At 39.7% G+C, this 22,685-nt stretch overlaps 4 protein-coding genes across 6 annotated transcripts; all 4 read left to right on the forward strand.

Moving 5' to 3' along the window:
* Positions 1–323: 323 nt before the first annotated feature.
* LOC121906756 (trace amine-associated receptor 13c-like) lies at positions 324–1,594 on the forward strand. Its single transcript, XM_042425826.1, has 2 exons — positions 324–499; positions 773–1,594. Exons 1-2 carry the CDS (start codon positions 324–326, stop codon positions 1,590–1,592), a joined length of 996 nt encoding a protein of 331 aa, XP_042281760.1. The 3' UTR covers positions 1,593–1,594.
* A 2,962-nt stretch (positions 1,595–4,556) lies between these two features.
* LOC121906757 (trace amine-associated receptor 13c-like) lies at positions 4,557–6,117 on the forward strand. Its single transcript, XM_042425828.1, has 2 exons — positions 4,557–4,776; positions 5,049–6,117. Exons 1-2 carry the CDS (start codon positions 4,577–4,579, stop codon positions 5,866–5,868), a joined length of 1,020 nt encoding a protein of 339 aa, XP_042281762.1. The 5' UTR covers positions 4,557–4,576; the 3' UTR covers positions 5,869–6,117.
* Positions 6,118–9,133: 3,016 nt separating this feature from the next.
* LOC121906755 lies at positions 9,134–17,668 on the forward strand. 3 transcript variants are annotated; one of them, XR_006098732.1, is made up of 2 exons: positions 9,134–15,863; positions 16,846–17,668. XR_006098732.1 is itself a non-coding variant. In XM_042425825.1 (2 exons), the coding sequence occupies exon 2, from the start codon at positions 9,676–9,678 to the stop codon at positions 15,616–15,618; it is 5,943 nt and encodes a 1,980-aa protein (XP_042281759.1). In that variant the 5' UTR covers positions 9,134–9,319; positions 9,494–9,675; the 3' UTR covers positions 15,619–16,094. The 3 variants fall into 3 exon arrangements, 1 of the variants encoding a protein (XP_042281759.1); XR_006098731.1 differs by lacking the exon at positions 16,846–17,668 and adding an exon at positions 16,038–16,094; XM_042425825.1 differs by lacking the exon at positions 16,846–17,668 and having other exon boundaries at positions 9,134–9,319; positions 9,494–16,094.
* Positions 17,232–18,645, forward strand: LOC121906560 (trace amine-associated receptor 8a-like; the record flags this gene model as incomplete). Its single annotated transcript, XM_042425457.1, has 2 exons — positions 17,232–17,326; positions 17,595–18,645. Coding segments are annotated over 2 exons (915 nt in total), but the record flags the coding sequence as incomplete, so codon positions are not given.
* Positions 18,646–22,685: the final 4,040 nt, after the last annotated feature.

Below are 22,685 nucleotides of genomic sequence, written 5' to 3' on the forward strand. Positions count from 1 at the left end.
TCTTTTGTTTTTATAGTGTACAACTAATATTCTGTACCAGCAAGAATGACATGGTAACCATAATAAGAATGCAAAAGTTGCCAGTGCAGAGGATGACGAAAAACAAGAATGAGAAACAGAGTGTCAAGTGATACTCATTAGTCAAGTGAGAGATGGAGGGAAGGAACTGATGAGGCCTGAGATGAAGAGGATCAGAGAAAGCAAAGTAGGGGGGGTGAGGGACTTCAGTCTCTGTTGGACAGAAAAAATAGTACTAGTAGATAAATGAGCTGATAACAAAAGGCATCCAGAATTCAGAGACGCCTCTCTTCCTTCTGTCTATGATGATGGAGAACCCAGAAGCGGCTGAACTCTGCTTTCCACAACTCCTCAACAATTCCTGCAGGAAACCCTTGCCGTCTCAGTCTGATGGCATGCTTGCTTACATCGTGCTGTCCACCGTCTCTCTACTCACTGCTATGCTCAACATGCTGGTCATCATCTCCATCTCCCACTTCAGGCAAAGTTAAACTTACTAAGCTAATATATATATATATATATATATATTCATAATGAGAATTTACAAGAAAACAATGCAATTGAGGTGGCACATAGATTTCATTTTCAGACCATCTAATGTGACGCTTGCAGTTAATAATAGTTTTGTATTTTAAAATGCTTACTTGAGAAAATCAAAATGCTGTTATGTTAAGTATGTGCTTTCTACTACTACTGTTACTGACAAACTACCATTGATGATAATCTCACAAGTTATGATATTCTTCCTCCTCAGGCAGCTACACAACCCAACCAACCTCCTCATCCTCTCTCTGGCTATCTCAGACTTTCTCGTTGGGCTCCTGCTGATGCCGGTTGAAATCCTTCTTACAGAGGCCTGCTGGTTCTTTGGTGACCACATGTGTGCTCTGTATTATGTTGTTGATTTTATCATTACTTCCTCTTCAGTTGGAAATATGGTGCTCATATCGATTGATCGTTATTTGGCTATCTGTGACCCTCTACAATACACCAACAAAGTTACTCTGGACAGAACAAAAATATGTGTTTGTCTGTGTTGGATCTGCTCTGTTCTCTATAACAGTCTGATTTTAAATAACTTCCTGAGACAACCTGATGGGCAGAATTCCTGCTATGGAGAGTGTGTAGTTATCCTCAACAATATCACAGGAACTGTTGACTTTGTCTTTACCTTTATAAGCCCAATTAGTATCATTATATTTCTATATGTGAGAGTATTTGTGGTGGCTGTGTCTCAGGCTCGCACTATGAGGTCTCACATTGCAACTGTCGCACTCCAGCGTTCAGTGAAAGTAACTGCTAAAAAATCTGAGATGAAGGCAGCCAGGACTCTTGGTGTTGTAGTAGTTGTGTTTCTAATATGTATTTGTCCATATTACTCTCCAACCCTTGTAGGACAGGATATTGAAGACAGCAGTTCATCCTCACCCTTTGTAGTCTGGCTGTTGTATTTTAACTCCTGTCTAAACCCTGTGATCTATGCCTTTTTCTACCCCTGGTTCAGAAAATCTATTAAATTCATTGTTACACTTCAGATACTGCAGCCTGACTCATGTAATGCTGGAATAATGTAGAGAAACACAAAGGAGTAACTTCAATAAAACTTTCTGGGAAGATGGGAATAGTTTGATTTGTTAGGGAGTCACTGTAGTAAAGGTCTACTACCTTAAATGTTTATATTTTAAAACCTCCATGAATCATGTTCTTTATCAGACAATCAATAAATTGCATCCATTGTCATTACTACATCTGAAACTATCACCCACCATCTGGGGCACGGTGTGAATAGAAATCTGAACAGGACTTCTGACTCCGACCAGCTCACCAAAATCCTCCTGGGGACACATTACAACATATGGTCCATGTCACACTTAACAAGAATTACATAGTAAATAACTATGATAATTAAATTAAATTATTTGTGGAAAAATGTGAGAAATGGGAAAAACCCTGTAGAATGTTATATAATAACATAATTCTAATATATTCATATAATTTTGTAATGTTGTAATGGGATCAGATTCTACTGTGAGTGCTAGTAGTAGTACTAGTACTAGTCTACTAGTTTGTGAAGTTATGAGGGGGATGAAATACTGTGTCAGAAACACCTTTTTCATAGTACAATTTATAACTAGTACATCAAAGCACATTCTCAAAAACTACCATCATCAAATAACAATAATAACTAAATTAAATATGATAATTTGTAGAAAAATGCATGAAATGTAAAAAAAACACTAAAATGTTATACAATTATAATATATTTATATAATTTTGTAATGTTTTAATTGTTATTTCCACTGTGTCAGATCAAATTCTATGGTGATTTTATAACTGCATTTTGTGAAGTTAGAAGGTGGATGAAATACTGAGTTAGAAACACATTTTCATACCACAGTCCACAACTAGCACAACAAAGCACATTCTCAAAAACTACTATCTACTAAAATAACTAAAACTGTGTCCAAAAAAACTGAACATTGATAAGTAAGGTAATTGGTATTCATTGCAGTTCCATCTGCAGGTATTTGTATTTTTCATGTTCACCTCTTTCTGTACTAACTGCAAGTATTAGTGTAAGATAAGAATTCATACTGAGCAGTACAGCAACAAATAAAGCACCATACATATTTTAATTTTAGTGGCTTTCCTTCATTAAATCCTTGTGTAATGAGTTCTGTGTAAAGTTGCGAAGGGAGAGGAGTTATTTCGGGCGCCTCTGGTTCGAGAAGTAAAAATCCCATAAATTCTCTCCATAGACAATGTTGCATGACTCACAGTTGGAGCTCTTCTATGGCTTGAACTGGTATAAAATTCTCCCAGTTAAATCATCAGTACAAAAGATGAACAACTGTGTTTGAAAAAATCTGGCTCTGCCGAGGTAGAAGTTAATTATGACTCCTGCTTCAAGAAACATCCTGACAAAGAGCTTAAAATTCAGTTACCTGCACTGCTGTCAGTGATATGCATGTCAGCATGTTAGGCCTTTAGCTGACTGTAGAAGCAACAGGGGGTATTTGTGCGTTGGGGAGCTCTGGAGAAGCTTAGTGATAGGGGACAGAAAATAAAAATGTTCCCAATCAACATATAGCAAATGTATTTCAAAATATATATGTAATAACAATTACCATATATTGTTAAATATGTTTAACAGTTGTTAAAGGACAGGCTCACAATTTTTCAAGTCTGTCGTATAACAACAGTCAGGAGCCCAAATGAACATTGAAATAGGTTTTTCTTGCTGTAATTATTCCTCTTGTTAATACTGACCATCAGAAGATCCTTCATAATGCACTTATAATGTAAATGATGGCAGCCAAAATCCAAAAAACTCCTTCTGTGCAAAGATATATTTAAAAGTTTATCTGAAGCTAATTATCTCAGCTGTAACAGTTCTGTAGCCACTCTTGATACATTTTTGTATCTGCACATATATGCACTGTCCAAATATCTCTGTATGTTCCCTTAAACCATTTGGCAAACATCTGCACATTAACAAAAACTTGAATTCTGTATTTATACTGTGTACAGATCAGTCCTGCTCAGAGTCTGAACGCATATGAACCATTTCTACTGACAGAGTCTGCATTTATAGATATTATGATACTAAATTCATAATTTAATAATCCAGGTTATGATTATAATGTTACATAAACTGTAGAAATTATTTATTTGGCCAAATGTTTTAGAGAAGGTGGAAATTATATAAATACAGTATATCTCACATCAAATTATAGTTTACCGAACAACCCAATCACTAACTGATTTCCAATAAAGGGTTGTGTTGGCCTGGTAAAAGACCTCCATGAAGGCTAGTCTCGTATATCCTCACTCAAGCCTCCTCAGGGATCCCTCCTCGTTCTTCAGAGCAGAAATAGGGGAACTGGAATGGCCTTCATGCATATCCGGGTGAAGCAAGGAGAGTAAGAAATCATTGAAAAAATGGAATTGGCTTGTACTCAGAAAGTGTAACACTACATTTTACCATGTCACACATAAACACTCAAATTGTTAAATCGTTGAAAAATCTTGTGAAAGGAAGGTAAATGGGAAAATAGTGTTTTGAGCCATACATCTGCTTAAGCATGTGGATATATGAGATTTCTGAGGTCCAAAAACTGGATGCTATATGTTTTATTGTGACTACGGTGGGCCTGTGCAGGTTTTTCATGGGTAACCTGCACTTACAACTTGACTTTTAAAACTCTCACACTCGAAACTCAAAGATTTATTGAGTTTTCTCAACTTCTTTTGTTTTTACAGTGTACAACTAATATTCTGTACCAGCAAGAATGACATGGCAACCATAATAAGAATGCAAAAGTTGCCAATGCAGAGGATGACGAAAAACAAGAATGAGAAACAGAGTGTCAAGTGATACTCATTAGTCAAGTAATAGATGGAGGGAGGGAACTGATGAGGCCTGAGATGAAGTTGATCAGAGAAAGCAAAGTGGGGGGGGGGGGGGGGGGGGGGGGGACTTCAGTCTCTGCTGGACAGAAAAAAATAGTACTAGTAGATAAGTGAGCTGATGACAAAAGGCATCCAGAACTCAGAGATGCCTCTTTTCCTTTTCTCTATGATGATGAAGACCCCAGAAGCAGCTGAACTCTGCTTCCCACAACTCCTTAACAATTCCTGCAGGAAACCTTTGCCACCTCAGTCTGATGCCCTGCTTGCTTATATCCTGCTGTCCTTCATCTCTCTGCTCACTGTGACTCTCAACCTTCTGGTCATCATCTCCATCTCCCACTTCAGGCAGAGATAAACTAACTAAGCTAATATATTTTAAAAAAAATATATTTTCATAATGAGAATTTACAAGAAGAAATGTAATTGAGGTGGCACATAGATTTCATTTTCAGACCATCTAATGTAAAACCTGCAGTTAATAATTGTTTTGTATTTTAAAATGCTTACTTGAGAAAATCAAAATGCTGTTATGTTAAGTATGTGCTTCCTACTACTACTGTTACTGACAAACTATCATTGATGATAATCTCACAAGTTATGATATTCTTCCTTCTCAGGCAACTACACAACCCAACCAACCTCCTCATCCTCTCTCTGGCTGTCTCAGACTTTCTCGTTGGGCTCCTGCTGATGCCGGTTGAAATCCTTCTTACAGAGGCCTGCTGGTTCTTTGGTGACCACATGTGTGCTCTGTACTATATAGTAGAGTTTATCATTACCTCCTCTTCAGTTGGAAATATGGTGCTCATATCGATTGATCGTTATCTGGCTATCTGTGATCCTCTACAATACACCAACAAAGTTACTCTGGACAGAACAAAAATATGTGTTTGTCTGTGTTGGATCTGCTCTGTTCTCTATAACAGTCTGATTTTAAATAACTTTCTGAGACAACCTGATGGACAGAATTCCTGCTATGGAGAGTGTGTAGTTATCCTCAACAATATCACAGGAGCTGTTGACTTTGTCTTTACCTTTATAAGCCCAATTAGTGTCATTATATTTCTATATGTGAGAGTATTTGTGGTGGCTGTGTCTCAGGCTCGCACTATGAGGTCTCACATTGCAACTGTCGCACTCCAACGTTCAGTGAAAGTAACTGCTAAAAAATCTGAGATGAAAGCAGCCAGGACTCTTGGTGTTGTAGTAGTTGTGTTTCTTATATGTATCTGTCCATATTACTCTCCAATCTTTGTAGGACAGGATATTGAAGACAGCAGTTCATCCTCACCTTTTGCAATCTGGTTGTTTTATTTTAACTCCTGTCTAAACCCTGTGATCTATGCCTTTTTCTACCCCTGGTTCAGAAAATCTATTAAATTCATTGTTACACTTCAGATACTGCAGCCTGACTCCTGTAATGTTAGAATAATGTAGAGAAAGACACAGGAGTAACTTCAGTAGAACTTTCTGGGAAGATGGGAATAGTTTGCTTTGTTAGCTGAAGTAAATGTCTAATGCCTTATTTTAAAATCTTCATTAATCATTTCCCTATCAGACAATCAATTAATCACGTCAATTTTACAACATTACAACATTTGAAACTATCACCCACCATCTGGGGCAGAGTGGATATAAAATTGGAAAAAAGGACTTTCGACTCCGACCAGCTCACAAAACCCACGTGGGGACACATCATCAAATATGGTCCATATGATAATTTGATTAAATATGATAATTTGTGGAAATATGCATGAAAATGGAAAAGCCTAATGTACAATGTTGTACAATTATAATATATTCATATAATTTTGTAAGGTTTTATTGTTATTTTCACTGTGTCAGATCAGGTGATTTTATAATTGCAGTTTGTGAAATTATGAGGTGGATGAAATAATGAGTCAGAAACAAATTTTCATACTACAGTCCACAACTAGCACAACAAAGCAAATTCTCAAAAACTACCATCTACTAATATAACTAAAACTGTATCCACAAAAACTGAACATTGATAAGTAAGGTAACTGGTATTCATTGCAGTTCCATCTGCAGGTATTTGTATTTGTCATGTTCACCTCTGTCTGCATTAGTGTAAGATAAGAATTCATACTGAGCAGTACAGCAACAAATAAAGCACCATACATATTTTAATTTTAGTGGCTTTCCTTCATTAAATCCTTGTGTAATGAGTTCTGTGTAAAGTTGCAATGGGAGAGGAGTTATTTCAGGCACCTTTAGTTCGAGAAGTAAAAATCCCATAAATTCTCTCCATAGACAATGTTACGTGGTTCACAGTTGGAGCTCTTCTACAGCTTGAATCAGCATAAAACTTTCCCAGTTAAATCATCAGTACTAAAGATGAACAACTGTGTTAGAAAATATCTGGTTCTGCCAGGGAAGAAGTTTCAGAATTCAGTTAGCTGCACTGCTGTCAGTGATGCGCATGTCAACATGACAGGCCTTTGGCTGACTGTAGAGGCAACAGGGGGTATTTGTGCATTGGGGAGCTCTGGAGAAACTTAGTGATAGGGGACAGAAAATAAAAATGTTCCCAATCAACATACAGCAAATGTATTTCAAAATATACAGTACCACTCAAAAGTTTGGACACATCTTCCCATTCACTTAAATGAGAAAGAAAAGCAACTCTTATATTCTTAAATATATTGTTAAATACTGTATATTTAAAAGTTGTTAGGGGAGGGGTTCTAGTCTTTCTTTAAACAATAGTCAGGTGCCCAAATGAACATTGTGTAACCCCAATAAATTTAACAGACTCTAAACTCCACTGTTTAACTCCACTTGTTTATAGTTTACAGTGGCATAAGAAAGTTACCGTAGTTAAACCTTCATTGATTTTTGTATAAACATTCATTCATATGTTAACCTCATTTACCTACATTTAACAGATATTCAGTCAAATTTAATGCTAGTTATTGTTGTAGTTTGACTAAAAGTCCAGAGGGTGGCAGTAAGCGCCTGCAGAATGCACTGTTGTCAGTAGCGATGCGCAAGAGAAAGAAGGTGGGGGAGGGGGAGTAAGAGACGAAGAAAAAGCGAACAGAATCCAGCACATGGATGTATTAAGAGAACTGAATACAGGAAGAGCGCCAGGCTTTGAAGCAAATTTGACATAGCGGCAAAACTGCAATTACGTCACGTGATGCTCACTGGTCCAAAAAGACTTTCCCCCATAGACTTACATTGTGAAAGAGACGTCTGTAAATCAGCGGATAATTTTTTTTGAGCATCACAACCCCTGCGAAATGACTTGTCTCACTATCAGAATTTGATCCATTACGTCTGATCACATTTCAAAAGCCTAGAAGAGCCGCACGATTGAATTGTTTCATCCCCATTCAAGTTAGCCGGAGGGCTAAACTGGAAGTAGTTGATTCGGCCGGCGAAAGTCACTACCTTGCTTGCTCTATGGGCCGCATAGATGCGGAAGCAATACGAAAGTTGTAGAACTTTTTTGGCTTCATGCACCACTGAGCAACTTTCATAGTAATGAACGGGGCCCTGCCTCTGACGTTGCATCCAGTTCTCTTTATACATCCATGGTCCAGCGTGTGTACAAGCGTTCATATAGAGTAAAAGAGAGGAAACGTTGTTTATATTTGTTGAAGTCAGTGTTAAAGTTGCCCAGAAGAGACTTACCTTGTTCCAGGATATTATTGATTACCAGAGGATGAAGGAGGATCACCATTAGACGTGTTTTTGATGACAATTCTCCGGTGAGTGTTTTTACCTTTCAGTGCTAGCTTAAAAAATCGATGTTAGCTCATGCTCACTTTATGATGGTGGATGAAAAAAAAAAACAGTCAGAGAAATGTTTTTTTTATAATTAAAACAAGCACTGAAAAAATTTTTTTAAAAAAATTGTGATGTGTGCATTTTCTGAGAAATGATATGTGATGTGAGATATTATTGCTGGCAGAAATTACTGCCTTGTGAATTTTATTTTCCATTTATGGGCATGTTTTTTTATGTTCATTTTGTGAACATTTAGGCAGCAATAAACTGATAACAGGTTAGAAAATAACCGTAAGATCTTGATATTAATCTGCATACTAAAAAAGGAATTGGTCATTAACTGAAGTTAACTTGTACGGTATGCAGGTTGTTTTTTTTGGTTGATCTTCTGAGAGTGGAACAGAGGACTCCAGCGAGCGGGAGGTATATCAAGGGTCACTGCTGTCACGTGTCAGGAGTGTCAGAGCCAAGACGCTGCTGGACTTGGACGATCTAGATCTCCATCAGGATTACAGATAAGCTTAAGCAAAATACCGAAAAGAAATAAAAGGGGGCCCCTTAACTGAACTGAACTGAACTAAACTTTCAAGGAAATTAAACTATTTGTATCTGAGGAGGAAATAAAGAAGGACTATAAAATTGTATTGAACTGAATGTTGATACTACCTTGGTATTAACAAAAGAACTGAAGGATGGACAATTTAATTTAATTTATTTATTCATTTATTTTTGGTTTAATACTTGAAGAGCTCTAAAAAAAAGGGATACATTTAAATTGGTCTATTGTTTTATTTTAAAGGGGTATATATATATATATATATATATATATATATATATATATATATATATATATATATATATTTAATTTTATTACTATTAGCCAGATCTAAGTAATATGTGATGGGTAAATCTTGATTTATATTTTTTTCCTTGTGTGTTGCCTTTATGGCCTAAGTTTGTACATGCTTTTATTTTGAAATGTGTTTTATTTTGAAATGGGTTTTCTCTGCTGAGGGAGTCACGTGTGTACAATTCACTTCCTGTTAGTAGTGAAGAAGCTAGCTGAATCAGTTCTCCTGTGTTTGTGTTCATCCAAAGCAATTCACGCTGTAAACGCCACAGAGGCAATGTCGTAAGTATATAATTTCATGGTTGAATATAAATAATTGTTAAAAAGGATATATTATTTACATGAAAAAGAATTTGATTGGTTTGTATTAAAATATTTCATTTATATGTATTTACATGGAGGAAAGCACATGTTGGAAAGTAAAATGGGGATTTGTTTTGTATTTTTGTGTTACAGTTTTCACTCTGCCCTGTATGATACAAAAGAGGAACAGTAAACAGCAAAGAAAGCTCACTATGCCTCAAGTCAATCATTTGCAGAGAAGAGTTTAGCTAGTTGTATAGCTGCAGTTGCTACACTGTGGTGAGGACAACATAGTGAAAAGACATTTAAAGGCTGGTGTTGTACATCGTGGTAAGATGGATGGGAAACAAAATGACAAGATTTCAGTGGTTAGCAGGAGTTCACGGTCATCTGCATCGTCAAGTGGTTCATTAATACGTGCACGTGCCAAAGCAGAAGCAGCTAAAGCACGCCTTGCATTTGCTGAACAAGAAGCTAAAGCTAAGATAGAAAGAGCAGCTAAGGAGGCTGAGCAGAAGAAAGAGATAGCTGACAGAGAAGCTGAATATCAGAAGATAAAGGCTGACAAAGATGCTGCATATCACTTTGAGAAAGTAAAGAGGGATGCTGAGCTTGAAGAACTTGTTATACGCCGAGAAGCAGCAGCAGCAGAGGCTGAAGCAGCTGTGTGGGAATTAGCAGATGCCCAGGCATATCCGTTGGTGCTAGATGAGGTAGGCCCATCAGAGGAAGACAAAATGGAGCGGACAAGTGACTACATTACCTCTCACTTTGACCCACAATCACATAAAAGCTGTCCTTCAACTGACTTCCCAGATCAAGTAGCCATTATAGCTCACTCACCAAAAAGTCAGCCCCCAGCAAATGAGACATTATTTAGCCCTCGCAATCCCTTTAATCCAGAACATCGGACCCCTGCATTTCCAAATGAAACATCATATGCTAATGTCACTAGCCACTCTGACATTTTTGACTATGTGTATGTCCCGCCAGCAGTCAAAATGGAAAATCAGGCTTCGCACAGAGCACCTGACCAACAGAGTGATTCAAAAGAGTGTCAGTCCAACCTGAACAAGTCAGCACAGCCTTTCTATCCAAAGTCCATGCCTACAGCTTCCTACAGTGCACCCACAACTGAACACCTGGCGCAGTACTTGGCTCGGCGTGACCTGGTGAATTCAAGTTTATATCAGTTTGATGATAAGCCTGAACACTATCGTGCTTGGCAGTCTTCATACACCAATGTCACACAAGGGCTAGGCCTCACACCTACTGAGGAGTTGGACTTGATGATAAAATGGCTCGGTAGAGAATCCAGCAATCATGTGAAGCGTATACGGTCAGTACACATAACAAACCCAGTCACAGCACTTAAGAAGGCCTGGGATCGCCTCCAGGAATGTTATGCAGCACCTGAAATGATCGAAAGGTCTCTTTTCGACCGACTTGGCAATTTCCCAAGAGTTTCAGCAAAAGAACACGTGAAGCTACGGGAACTATCAGATTTGCTAATGGAAGTACAGTGTGCTAAGGAGGACGGTTACCTCCCAGCTCTCTCCTACTTGGACACTGCACGTGGTATCGAACCCATAGTTGCAAAATTGCCCTATGGGCTTCAAGAAAGATGGATTTCAGCTGGTTCAAAACATAAGGAAGAAAATAAAGGACAATTTCCACCCTTTGAATTTTTCAGCCAGTTCATAAGTTATGAGGCACGGAAGAGAAACGACCCCAGCTTTTCTATCCCAAGCGCTTGCAGCTCACCCACAAAGTTCGAAAGGGCCCCCTTTAAAGGCACAAGGAACCCCATTTCGGTTCACAAGACGGATGTTGATTCTACACACACACGTGCAAGCAATGTGAAAGGTGTAAGTGACCCAAATAAGAGCTGCCCAATACACAGCAAGCCACATCCCCTTAAACGGTGCAAAGCTTTTAGAGCAAAGAACCTGGAAGAAAGAAAGACTTTTCTCAAAGAAAGAGGGATCTGCTTTAGGTGTTGTAGCTCAACCACTCACTTTGCTAAGGACTGTCAAAATGCAGTTAAGTGTATGGAATGTGAGAGCACCTATCATGACTCTGCCATGCATCCTGGACCTGCATCTCAAGTTAAGGCTTCTTCAACTTCACCACACAATGGCGGGGAGGGAGAAGAGAACAACACTGCCACCACAGTTGTTAACTCAAGCTGCACTGAGGTTTGTGGGCCAGGACAAATTGGTCGATCATGCTCCAAGATTTGCCTGGCGAAAGTATATCGCAAGGGTCAACCAGACAAACACGTTAAGGCCTACGTCATCTTGGATGACCAAAGCAATAGGTCATTGGCACGGTCCAGTTTATTTGAGCTATTTAATGTAGAGTGTGAACCATACTCCTACTATTTGAAGACGTGTTCTGGCACCGTTGAAGCATCTGGGCGTAGAGCTGAAGCCTTCATTGTCGAGTCGCTGGATGGAAGGGCTATAATCCCTCTCCCACCACTCATCGAGTGCAATGATATACTCGACAATCGGTCTGAAATCCCGACTCCGAGTGCAGCTCGACACCATCCTCATCTTGCGAAAGTAGCAGAGCACATTCCTGATATCGACCCAACTGCTGAGATCCTCCTGTTGCTCGGCAGGGATGTAATAAGAGTGCACAAGGTCAGGGAACAGGTCAACGGGCCCCACAATGCCCCCTTTGCGCAACGGCTAGACCTGGGATGGGTGCTAGTTGGAGAAGTGTGTTTGGGAAGTGCACACAGGCAGACTGTCAACACCTTCAAAACAACTGTGCTTGAGAATGGTCGACCCTCACTCCTACAACCTTGCACAAGCTTCTTGCACATCAAAGAAAAGATTGATCATGGCACAGCAGCAAGTGATGGCAAGTCAGAGGTCAGTAAACCTGCAGAAGAGGTGTTAGGACAAACTGTCTTCAATCACACAGAACGTGACAACAAGCTGGCATCCTCAATTGAAGATGACATCTTCTTGAAACTGATGGGCAAAGAAGTCTACAGAGATGAGTCTAATAGTTGGGTTGCCCCACTCCCATTTAGGCAACCAAGGCAACGCCTACCCAACAACCGGGAACAAGCAGCCAAACGATTTGCGTCACTCCAGTGCAGTCTAAATAAGAGACCAGAGATGCAACAGCAATACATGGCCTTCATGGGAAAAATATTGGAGAACGGTCATGCAGAGGTAGCACCATCGTTGGGAGAGAGTGAAGAATGTTGGTACTTGCCAACCTTTGGGGTTTTCCACCCACAAAAACCAGGCCAAATTAGGGTGGTATTTGATTCAAGTGCCAAACACTTAGGTATTTCTCTCAACGACGTGCTCCTCACAGGACCCGATCTCAACAATACACTCCTTGGAGTTCTGATGAGGTTCCGGAAGGAAAAGGTTGCGATCCTGGCAGATATACAACAGATGTTTCACTGCTTCTTGGTGCGACAGGACCACAGGAACTACCTGAGATTCCTGTGGTACAAGGATAATGACATGACGAAGGAGATCATAGACTACAGAATGACGGTTCATGTTTTTGGCAACAGCCCATCCCCTGCTGTAGCTATCTATGGACTTAGAAGAGCCATCAAAGAGGGTGCACAAGAACATGGAACTGACACCGTCAACTTTGTGGAGCGCCACTTCTATGTGGACGATGGCCTTCTTTCTGTGCCAACTGATGCTGAAGCCATCGACTTGTTGCGCCGAACACAGACTTCCCTTGCTGAATCGAACCTCAGGCTTCACAAGTTTGTGTCTAATAGCCAAACTGTCTTGGAAGCTTTCCCACCTGAAGACTGTGCTGCAATCATGGAGGATGTGGATTTCTGTGGAGAGGCAGTCCTTACTCAACGCAGCCTGGGTCTTCTATGGGAGATAAAGAGTGACACATTCACCTTCTCTGTGGCCCATGACAGCAAGCCGTTTACTCGTCGTGGTGTCCTCTCCACAGTGAACAGTGTTTTTGACCCCTTAGGGTTTCTGGCCCCAGTAACAATCCAAGGAAGAGCCCTCCTCCGCGAACTCACAGCAGAGCTGTCTGATTGGGACACAACCTTACCTGAAGATAAGCTCAGTAAGTGGCAGGTGTGGCAAAACTCTCTTATGGACCTGAGACACCTTCATGTACCACGTACATACACCACAGCTTCTCTCGCCAAGGCAGTGCATGTAGAGCTGTGCGTATTTTCTGATGCATCTACCAAAGCCATTGGTGCTGTAGCATACCTGAAAACTGTGCAAGAAGATGGTGAAACCCATGTTGGATTCGTCATGGGGAAGGCCAAACTTGCACCCCAGTCAGAACCAACTATTCCAAGGCTGGAACTTTGTGCAGCAGTCCTAGCTGTGGAAATGGCAGACTTAATTCGTGACGAATTGGATTTGAAGCTGGATTCCATGAATTTCTTCACTGATAGCAAAGTGGTTCTGGGTTACATCTTCAATGAATCTAGACGCTTCTATGTCTATGTTCATAATAGAGTACAGCGCATTCGCCAAACCACTAAACCTGATCAATGGCACTACGTGCGTACAGAAGATAATCCTGCCGACTACGCATCGAGGTCTGTTCCTGCCTCACTCCTGGCGCAGACAATGTGGTTCACAGGACCTGACTTCCTGCTTAACCCTCCGAATGAACCAGAAGCAGTCCAGTCCTTTGACTTAGTGAAACCTGAGTTGGACCCGGATATCCGTCCACCAGTGAGGAGCTATGCCACACACCTCCAAGAGAAAGGTCTCAGCACAGAACGCTTTCAAAGGTTCTCCAGTTTCAACTCTCTTGTTCGAGCTATAGCACTCCTAATTCACATTGCAAGGTCTTACAATCTTTCCAATCACGGGGACAAGTGTAAAGGATGGCATAAGTGTGATCTACCTCGTACTCCAGAAGAACTATCTCAAGCTGAGGAAGTCATCATCTCAGCTGTTCAGAAGAGACCATTCCCAAAGGAATTTGAAGCCTTGACATCGAACAAGCCAGTCCCTCTAAGTAGCAGCCTTCGTTGCCTCAGTCCAACCTTGCAGAACAATCTTATCTGTCTTGGAGGTCGTTTGAAAAATGCTAACCTGGAAATTGGAGAGAAGAATCCAATAATCCTCCCAAAAGATGATCATGTCTCTTTGTTGCTTGTCAGGCACCATCATGCTCAAGTTAAACATCAAGGTCGTCACCTGACAGAGGGAGCTGTCAGAGCAGCAGGATTATGGCTCCTGGGAGGAAAAAGGCTCATCAACTCTGTCTTACACAAATGTGTAACATGCCGTAAGCTTAGGGGAAGAATACAGGAGCAACGCATGGCTGATTTGCCACCCCAGCGTCTCCAGACCTGCCCTCCTTTCACGTACGTGGGGTTGGATGTCTTTGGACCCTGGCTCATCACCACTAGACGCACAAGGGGAGGACAGGCTGAAAGCAAGCGGTGGGCGATACTGTTCTGTTGCATGAGCTCTCGAGCTGTCCACATCGAGGTCATTGATTCAATGGACACCTCAAGCTGTATCAACGCTTTAAGGCGTTTCTTTGCCATAAGAGGACCCGCGAAACAACTCATGTCCGATTGTGGCACAAACTTCATGGGAGCATGTAAGGAGCTTGGAATAAGTAAAAACCAACCAGACTCAACTGTGCAGAGGTACCTAAACCAACAAGGATGCTCATGGGAGTTCAACCCCCCACATGCTTCGCATATGGGCGGGTCTTGGGAACGTCTGATTGGCGTGGCCAGAATTCTGGACTCAATGTTTCTTGAACAGCACACTCGCTTAACCCATGATGTTTTGTGCACGCTAATGGCAGAAGTGACCGCCATTATCAACGCAAGGCCTCTAATCCCGGTTTCAAATGACCCTGAGGATCCATTCATCCTGTCACCATCAATGCTTTTGACTCAGAAAGTAGGAGTCCCACCTCCACCAGGAGACTTTATAGACAAAGACCTCCTCACCAAGCAATGGAGACAAGTACAAGTTCTTGCCAATAAATTTTGGAGCCGTTGGAGTCGAGAGTATTTGCCAACTTTGCAGCACAGGAGGAAATGGAACAAATCACACCCAAACCTGCAAGAAGGAGACCTCGTTCTTCTCAAAGACAGTCAAGCTGCCCGCAACAACTGGCCAATGGCTATAATCACAAAGGCTTTCTCTGGAAGTGATGGAAGAGTGAGAAAGGTGGAATTGAAGACCACAGACCAAGGACATTCAAAGACGTTCTTCCGACCAGTCTCAGAAGTTGTTTTACTTCTTGCTAAAAATGATGTTCAGAGACCTGCTTAGTTCATGTGGTAATTAGTTGGTGACCTCACGGAGGTCAGGCGGGGAGTGTGTTGCCTTTATGGCCTAAGTTTGTACATGCTTTTATTTTGAAATGTGTTTTATTTTGAAATGGGTTTTCTCTGCTGAGGGAGTCACGTGTGTACAATTCACTTCCTGTTAGTAGTGAAGAAGCTAGCTGAATCAGTTCTCCTGTGTTTGTGTTCATCCAAAGCAATTCACGCTGTAAACGCCACAGAGGCAATGTCGTAAGTATATAATTTCATGGTTGAATATAAATAATTGTTAAAAAGGATATATTATTTACATGAAAAAGAATTTGATTGGTTTGTATTAAAATATTTCATTTATATGTATTTACATGGAGGAAAGCACATGTTGGAAAGTAAAATGGGGATTTGTTTTGTATTTTTGTGTTACAGTTTTCACTCTGCCCTGTATGATACAAAAGAGGAACAGTAAACAGCAAAGAAAGCTCACTATGCCTCAAGTCAATCATTTGCAGAGAAGAGTTTAGCTAGTTGTATAGCTGCAGTTGCTACACTGTGGTGAGGACAACATACCTTGTGTGGAATAAATTCCATCTTTCTATTTTCACTAAATTGAATTTGTGTTTTACTTATCATCCTCCTTAAAGGGCCTATACATAAGATATTGGTGTAACTATTTATTTGGCACTTAGCGTATTTCATAACAAGTAGTGGTTACAATTGAAAATACGTTTTTCTTGCCATAATCATTCCTCCTGTTCATACTGACCATTAGAAGATCCCTTCATAATGCTTCTGTATTTATACTGTGTACAGATCAGTTCTGCTCAGACTCTGAACGCACCAAAGTGATGTGCATGAACCACCACTACTGGCAGACTCTGCATTTATAGATATTCTGATTGTAAATTCATTGTTTCATAATTTGGGTTATGAATATAATATCTTATAAAACATACAAATCATTTGGTCAAATGTTTTAGGGAAAGTGGAAAAAAAAAATCTTGTGAAAGGAAGATAAGTGGGAAAATAGTGTTTTTAGCTCTATATCTGCTTAAGCATGTGGATATATGAGATTTCTGTATATGTGCTGTAACTACACTGAGCACGATTCTGTAACTACAGTGGGACTCTGCCGGCTTTTTGTGGGTAACCTGCACTTAGAACTTGAGTGTTAAAACTCTCACACTTGAAACTAAAAAGATTTATTGTGTTTTCTCAACTTCTTTCGTTTTTACAGGGTACGACTAATATTCTGTACCAGCAAGAATGACATGGTAACCATAATAAGAATGCAAAAGTTGCAGAGGATGACGAAAAAGAAGAATGAGAAACAGTGTCAAGTGATACTCATTAGTCAAGTGAGAGATGGAGGGAGGGAACTGATGAGGCCTGAGATGAAGAGGATCAGAGAAAGCAAAGTAGGGGGGGCGGGTGACTTCAGTCTCTGCTGGACAGAAAAAAATAGTACTGGTAGATAAATGAGCTGATGACAAAAGGCATCCAGAACTCAGAGACGCCTCTCTTCCTTCTCTCTATGATGATGGAGAACCCAGAAGCGGCTGAACTCTGCTTTCCACAACTCCTCAACAATTCCTGCAGGAAACCTTTGCCGCCTCAGTCTGATGGCATGCTTGTTTACATCGTGCTGTCCTTCATCTCTCTGCTCACTGTGACTCTCAACCTTCTGGTCATCATCTCCATCTCCAACTTCAGGCAGAGTTAAACTTACTGAGCTAATATATATATATACATTTTATTTTTTCATAATGAAAATTTACAAGAAAAAATGTAATTGAGGTGGCACATAGATTTCATTTTTAGACCATCTAGTGTGAAACCCGCAGTTAATAATAGTTTTGTATTTTAAAATGCTTACTTGAGAAAATCAAAATGCTGTTATGTTAAGTATGTGCTTTCTACTACTACTGTTACTGACAAACTACCATTGATGATAATCTCACAAGTTATGATATTCTTCCTCCTAAGGCAGCTACACAACCCAACCAACCTCCTCATCCTCTCTCTGGCTGTCTCAGACTTTCTTGTTGGGCTCCTGCTGATGCCAGCTGAAATCCTTCTTACAGAGGCCTGCTGGTTCTTTGGTGACCACATGTGTGCTCTGAATTATGTTGTTGATTTTATCATTACCTCCTCTTCAGTTGGAAATATGGTGCTCATATCGATTGATCGTTATTTGGCTATCTGTGACCCTCTACAATACACCAACAAAGTTACTCTGGACAGAACAAAAATATGTGTTTGTCTGTGTTGGATCTGCTCTGTTCTCTATAACAGTCTGATTTTAAATAACTTTCTGAGACAACCTGATGAGCAGAATTCCTGCTATGGAGAGTGTGTAGTTATCCTCAACAATATCACAGGAACTGTTGACTTTGTCTTTACCTTTATAAGCCCAATTACTGTCATCATATTTCTATATGCGAGAGTATTTGTGGTGGCTGTGTCTCAGGCTCGCACTATGAGGTCTCACATTGCAACTGTCGCACTCCAGCGTTCAGTGAAAGTAACTGCTAAAAAATCTGAGATGAAAGCAGCCAGGACTCTTGGTGTTGTAGTAGTTGTGTTTCTAATATGTATTTGTCCATATTACTCTCCAACCCTTGTAGGACAGGATATTGAAGACAGCAGTTCATCCTCACCCTTTGTAGTCTGGCTGTTGTATTTTAACTCCTGTCTAAACCCTGTGATCTATGCCCTTTTCTACCCCTGGTTCAGAAAATCTATTAAACTCATTGTTACACTTCAGATACTGCAGCCTGACTCATGTAATGCTGGAATAATGTAGAGAAAGACAGGGGAGTAACTTCAATAAAACTTTCTGGGAAGTTGGGAATAGTTTGATTTGTTAGTTGAAATTAAGGTCTAATTTTGTGCTCACACCAAACGCGAAGCGAATTTTTCGCGTGTTGAGATTAGACATAAAGTCAATGTAAAAACGAGAATAGACGCGAAATTGGCGTATTCGCACGAGTTGAAAATATTCAATTTCAGCGAAAATTTCGCGCGTATCATGGGGCTGGAACGGGCGATTCAGCTGCGGCTTATCGCCAGACAGCTGCTGAGAGGCGGCCAGCTCTGGAGGAGAGGGTCGGGAAACACGTTGGTGCTGCTGCTGATTTCTGGAGGAATAAACACACACTGGACCACCACACGAGTCACATCGGATTCTGCTGTAATCCGGAGCTGTTTACCGGCGGGAGGAGTTTATTATTTAAACTTTTAAACTAATTTATCTTCACTTTCGCATCTCAACCTAACCGGAGCTAACACTAGAGTCACCTCCCCCCTCCCCGGCTGCTGTCATCAATATAAACCTAAATGCCGGTGAAAATAAGCATTTTAAAAGTTGTTTGCTTGTCTTGTGGACAGACCTGACAAAGGATGAATTCAGACTTTTTACAAATCTGCATCATGTTTTAGTTATTTCGGCATCTTTTGATTTGTTTATTGCAATTAAATCATAGCAAAACCTAAGTTTATTTTGAGCTCATACCGCATTAGGGTCGTCTGAAAAGTGTAGTAAATAAACGGATTTTTGGGGTTTAGTTTTGTCTGACAGGTTAATGCAGTGTATCACAGCAAAACGAACAGAGGAGTTGATGTATTTGATGTATTTCTCAGTGTTTACAGATAAGTGTCGGTATGAATGTTGTTAGCAGGAGGACTGAGCTGGCAGGCAGCCTGAGCTTCAGTAACATCACTGGCTGGCTCCCACTGTCCAGGTGGGGACAAACCAGTGCCTACCATTGCTCACTGGCTGCTTGGGGCGAATAAGCACAAATGATCCCGCGGCCAAACTTGCGCGAATTACGCGAATAAAAACAAATGTTCCTGCGTTCAAACTCGCGCGAGTAACGCGAGGCAAAAATTCGCTTCGCCTTTGGTGTGAACACAACATAATGCCTTATTTTATTACATTAATTATTATATTGATATTTTTATTACAACATCTGAAACTATCACCCACCATCTGGGGCAGAGTGGGAATAACAATCGGAACAGGCCGTTTGACTCCGACCGGCTCACAAAAACCCATCTGAGGACACATCATCACATATGGTCCATACGATAATTAAATTAAATATGATAATTTGTGGAAATATGCATGGAAACTTAAAAAGCCCAATGTACTATGTTGTACAATTATAATATATTTATATATTTCTGTAAGGTTTAAGCACATTCTCAAAAACTACCATCATCAAATAACAATAATAGCTAAATTAAATATGATAATTTGTGGAAACATGCATGAAATGTAAAAAAAACAGTAAAATGTTATACAATTATAATATATTTATATAATTTTGTAATGTTTTAATTGTTATTTCCACTGTGTCAGATCAAATTCTATGGTGATTTTATAACTGCAGTTTGTGAAGTTAGAAGGTGGATGAAATACTGAGTCAGAAACACATTTTCATATACAATCCACAACTAGCACAACAAAACACATTCTCAAAAACTACCATCTAGTAAAATAACTAAAGTTGTATCCACAAAAACTGAACATTGATAAGTAAGGTAACTGGTATTCATTGCAGTTCCATCTGCAGGTATTTGTATTTTTCATGTTCACCTCTGTACTAACTGCAAGTATTAGTGTAAGATTAGAATTCATGCTGAGCAGCACATCAACAAATAAAGCACCATAAATATTTTGTTTATAGTGGTTTTTCTTCATTAAATCCTTGTTTAACGAGTTCCGTGTAAAGTTTTTTCAGATTTTGTGTGTTACGTGACTCACAGTTGGAGCTCTTCTATGGCTTGAAGTTAAACACACAATATGTACTTTCTGCCGCTGGGGGTCTCTCAATTGAAATAATAACAAAAGACAGAGTGTGATGACATTGTGAAGTAGCGTGGGATCATGGGAGTTGTTGTCTTTATTGTTAAACAACCAGGTTCTCTGGGATAGTGTTCATCATTCAGGATGTTTGGTAACGCTTTAGATTACAACTGGCAATTTACATTGTAACTACTGAGTAGTTATCTGTTGTACTAACGGTGTACCAGTGCAGTACATACCTATATATATATATGAAGGTACAGGGGAACAATATGTGAAGTTATGGAATAAGGGGCTAACAATTTGTGAACTTACATACTACTGGGTACCTATTCTATTATTACAGGGTATGTACGAACTACTGAGCAAAAATCAGGACCTTTCAGGGAAGATGGAGTGATGACTTCTGCAGCACATAATAAATCTGATGAGATTTTATTTCAAAATGACCTTATTACAAACAGGCAAATAAAAAATACAGTGTTCCTTTATATTTTGGGGGTAGCCTATATAACCACGAGGTACATCTGTGCATTTATTTTGGCACAAAGGTCCAGGTGACAGTGTGTTGTCATGGATGCTGTCGGCCTCTCAAGACTGTCACAGCTGTCGTTCACCTCACCAATCACAATGCATATATATGTTTAATATGCTTTACTGACAGCTAACTGTGCAGTTAATTTAGTTTGTCTGTTCTCACATTGTTCTCTGTAGTTTCAGAACAAGTTACATGCATATGCGGTAGTAGTTTTCCCCTTGTTACATGTAGTTACAGGGTAAGTACAGGGTATGCAGGCTGTAATCTAAAGCTCTGATTGTTCCCCCATAGTTACATTTAGTTACAGAGTAAGTACAGGGAATGAGGGCTGTAATCTTAAGTGTAAATTGTACGCCTTGTATCATATTAAAAACAAAATCTTACATCCTTAAAACCTTAAAGCTTTATTTAACATACTTATTTCAAAATGAGTGAGCTGATAGTATTTAATTCTTTATTTCTTTGTTTTTCTTGCATTGCTTCTTCATTTTGTCCTTCTTTTTCATCTTCCTTTCTGCTCCTGATGAAGATGACAGGGTTGAGGTTGAGATGAGGGGAAAGAAGCCGGTGCACTGTGGCCATCTGTTGACCCTATAGAGAAAAACTGTTAGTTTCAGTCTCTTGACTGTAATTTATAGTCTGAGATATCTGGATTTCTGACAGCCATGATGTCTCCCACTTGGTGAGAAGTCATCATCACTGGCATTCTAGATGTGAATAAATACAATATTAATGGTCTATGTAAGGCCATACAAGAAATACTGTATAGCTAACTAAAATCAGCGTCTAGTTTGTCAACAAAGCATTACAAATATGTGGCGCAATCATATTGGAAAAGTTGCGTTTAATGTCCAATTATCTGATGGAACAAGCTTGCAACAACAGTATTCATCTAGCAATAAGGCATGAAACCAGGAGCATGAGTGACTTCCCTTTTTATTTTATTTTACTGATAAAGCCTAAATGCAGCATAGAATATGTTTGATATGCTTCTAATCGGCAGCAAAGTAATTATAAGTTTATATAAGTTCAAATGAGGATGTGTTGAAAGTTTAGCCAGCATAGTAACAACACTGAAGTTAGCTTCTGATTCGCAGCTCCCGATTCCAAGTTAAGTGAAAGTTATGGAATACTGGTTTCACAAATCTGACAGTGTTTTAATGAGTTTGTGAAGTCTCCATAGTAATTTAGTCCAGATTTGACAAGTATAACATCAGTGGTTTTTGATCTAGAAATATCAGTGAAATTGCCCTTTTTTCATAAGCAAAATAAAGGTTTCTAAATTCTAAAACTGTGTTTAAACAGTGTTAGGGCCTTTGCTATGAACACTTTTTAATAAGTGTAAGTGTTGCAAAAATGGAGAATCAGCCGCTAAATGTCATTATTTGTTTCCCTAAACTTTTCCTTTCTCCCTGCATTGGATGCTATGAGCTAACTTCAGTGTTGTAGTGCACTAAACGACACTAACATTAACAGATTAGCCTACTGAAGGTTGCTTATATGAATAAAATCACCTGAACATGTTTCTGCTTCTGCAAGACACAAACCCACAAACATTATATTCTATTACATTGAATGTAATGACATTGTAAATTCTATTAGAACAAACATTTGTGTTAGCTTGTGAAAACTGCAGGGTAATGTTAATGCTTTGCTCTTTCAGCTGGGCACACAACATTAGCTTGGATGTGAATGTCCGGTAGCTAACAAATGATTATCAAGCTAATAC

Source organism: Thunnus maccoyii, chromosome 11 (genome assembly GCF_910596095.1).
Source record: "Thunnus maccoyii chromosome 11, fThuMac1.1, whole genome shotgun sequence".
Classification (NCBI taxonomy): Eukaryota; Metazoa; Chordata; class Actinopteri; order Scombriformes; family Scombridae; genus Thunnus; species Thunnus maccoyii.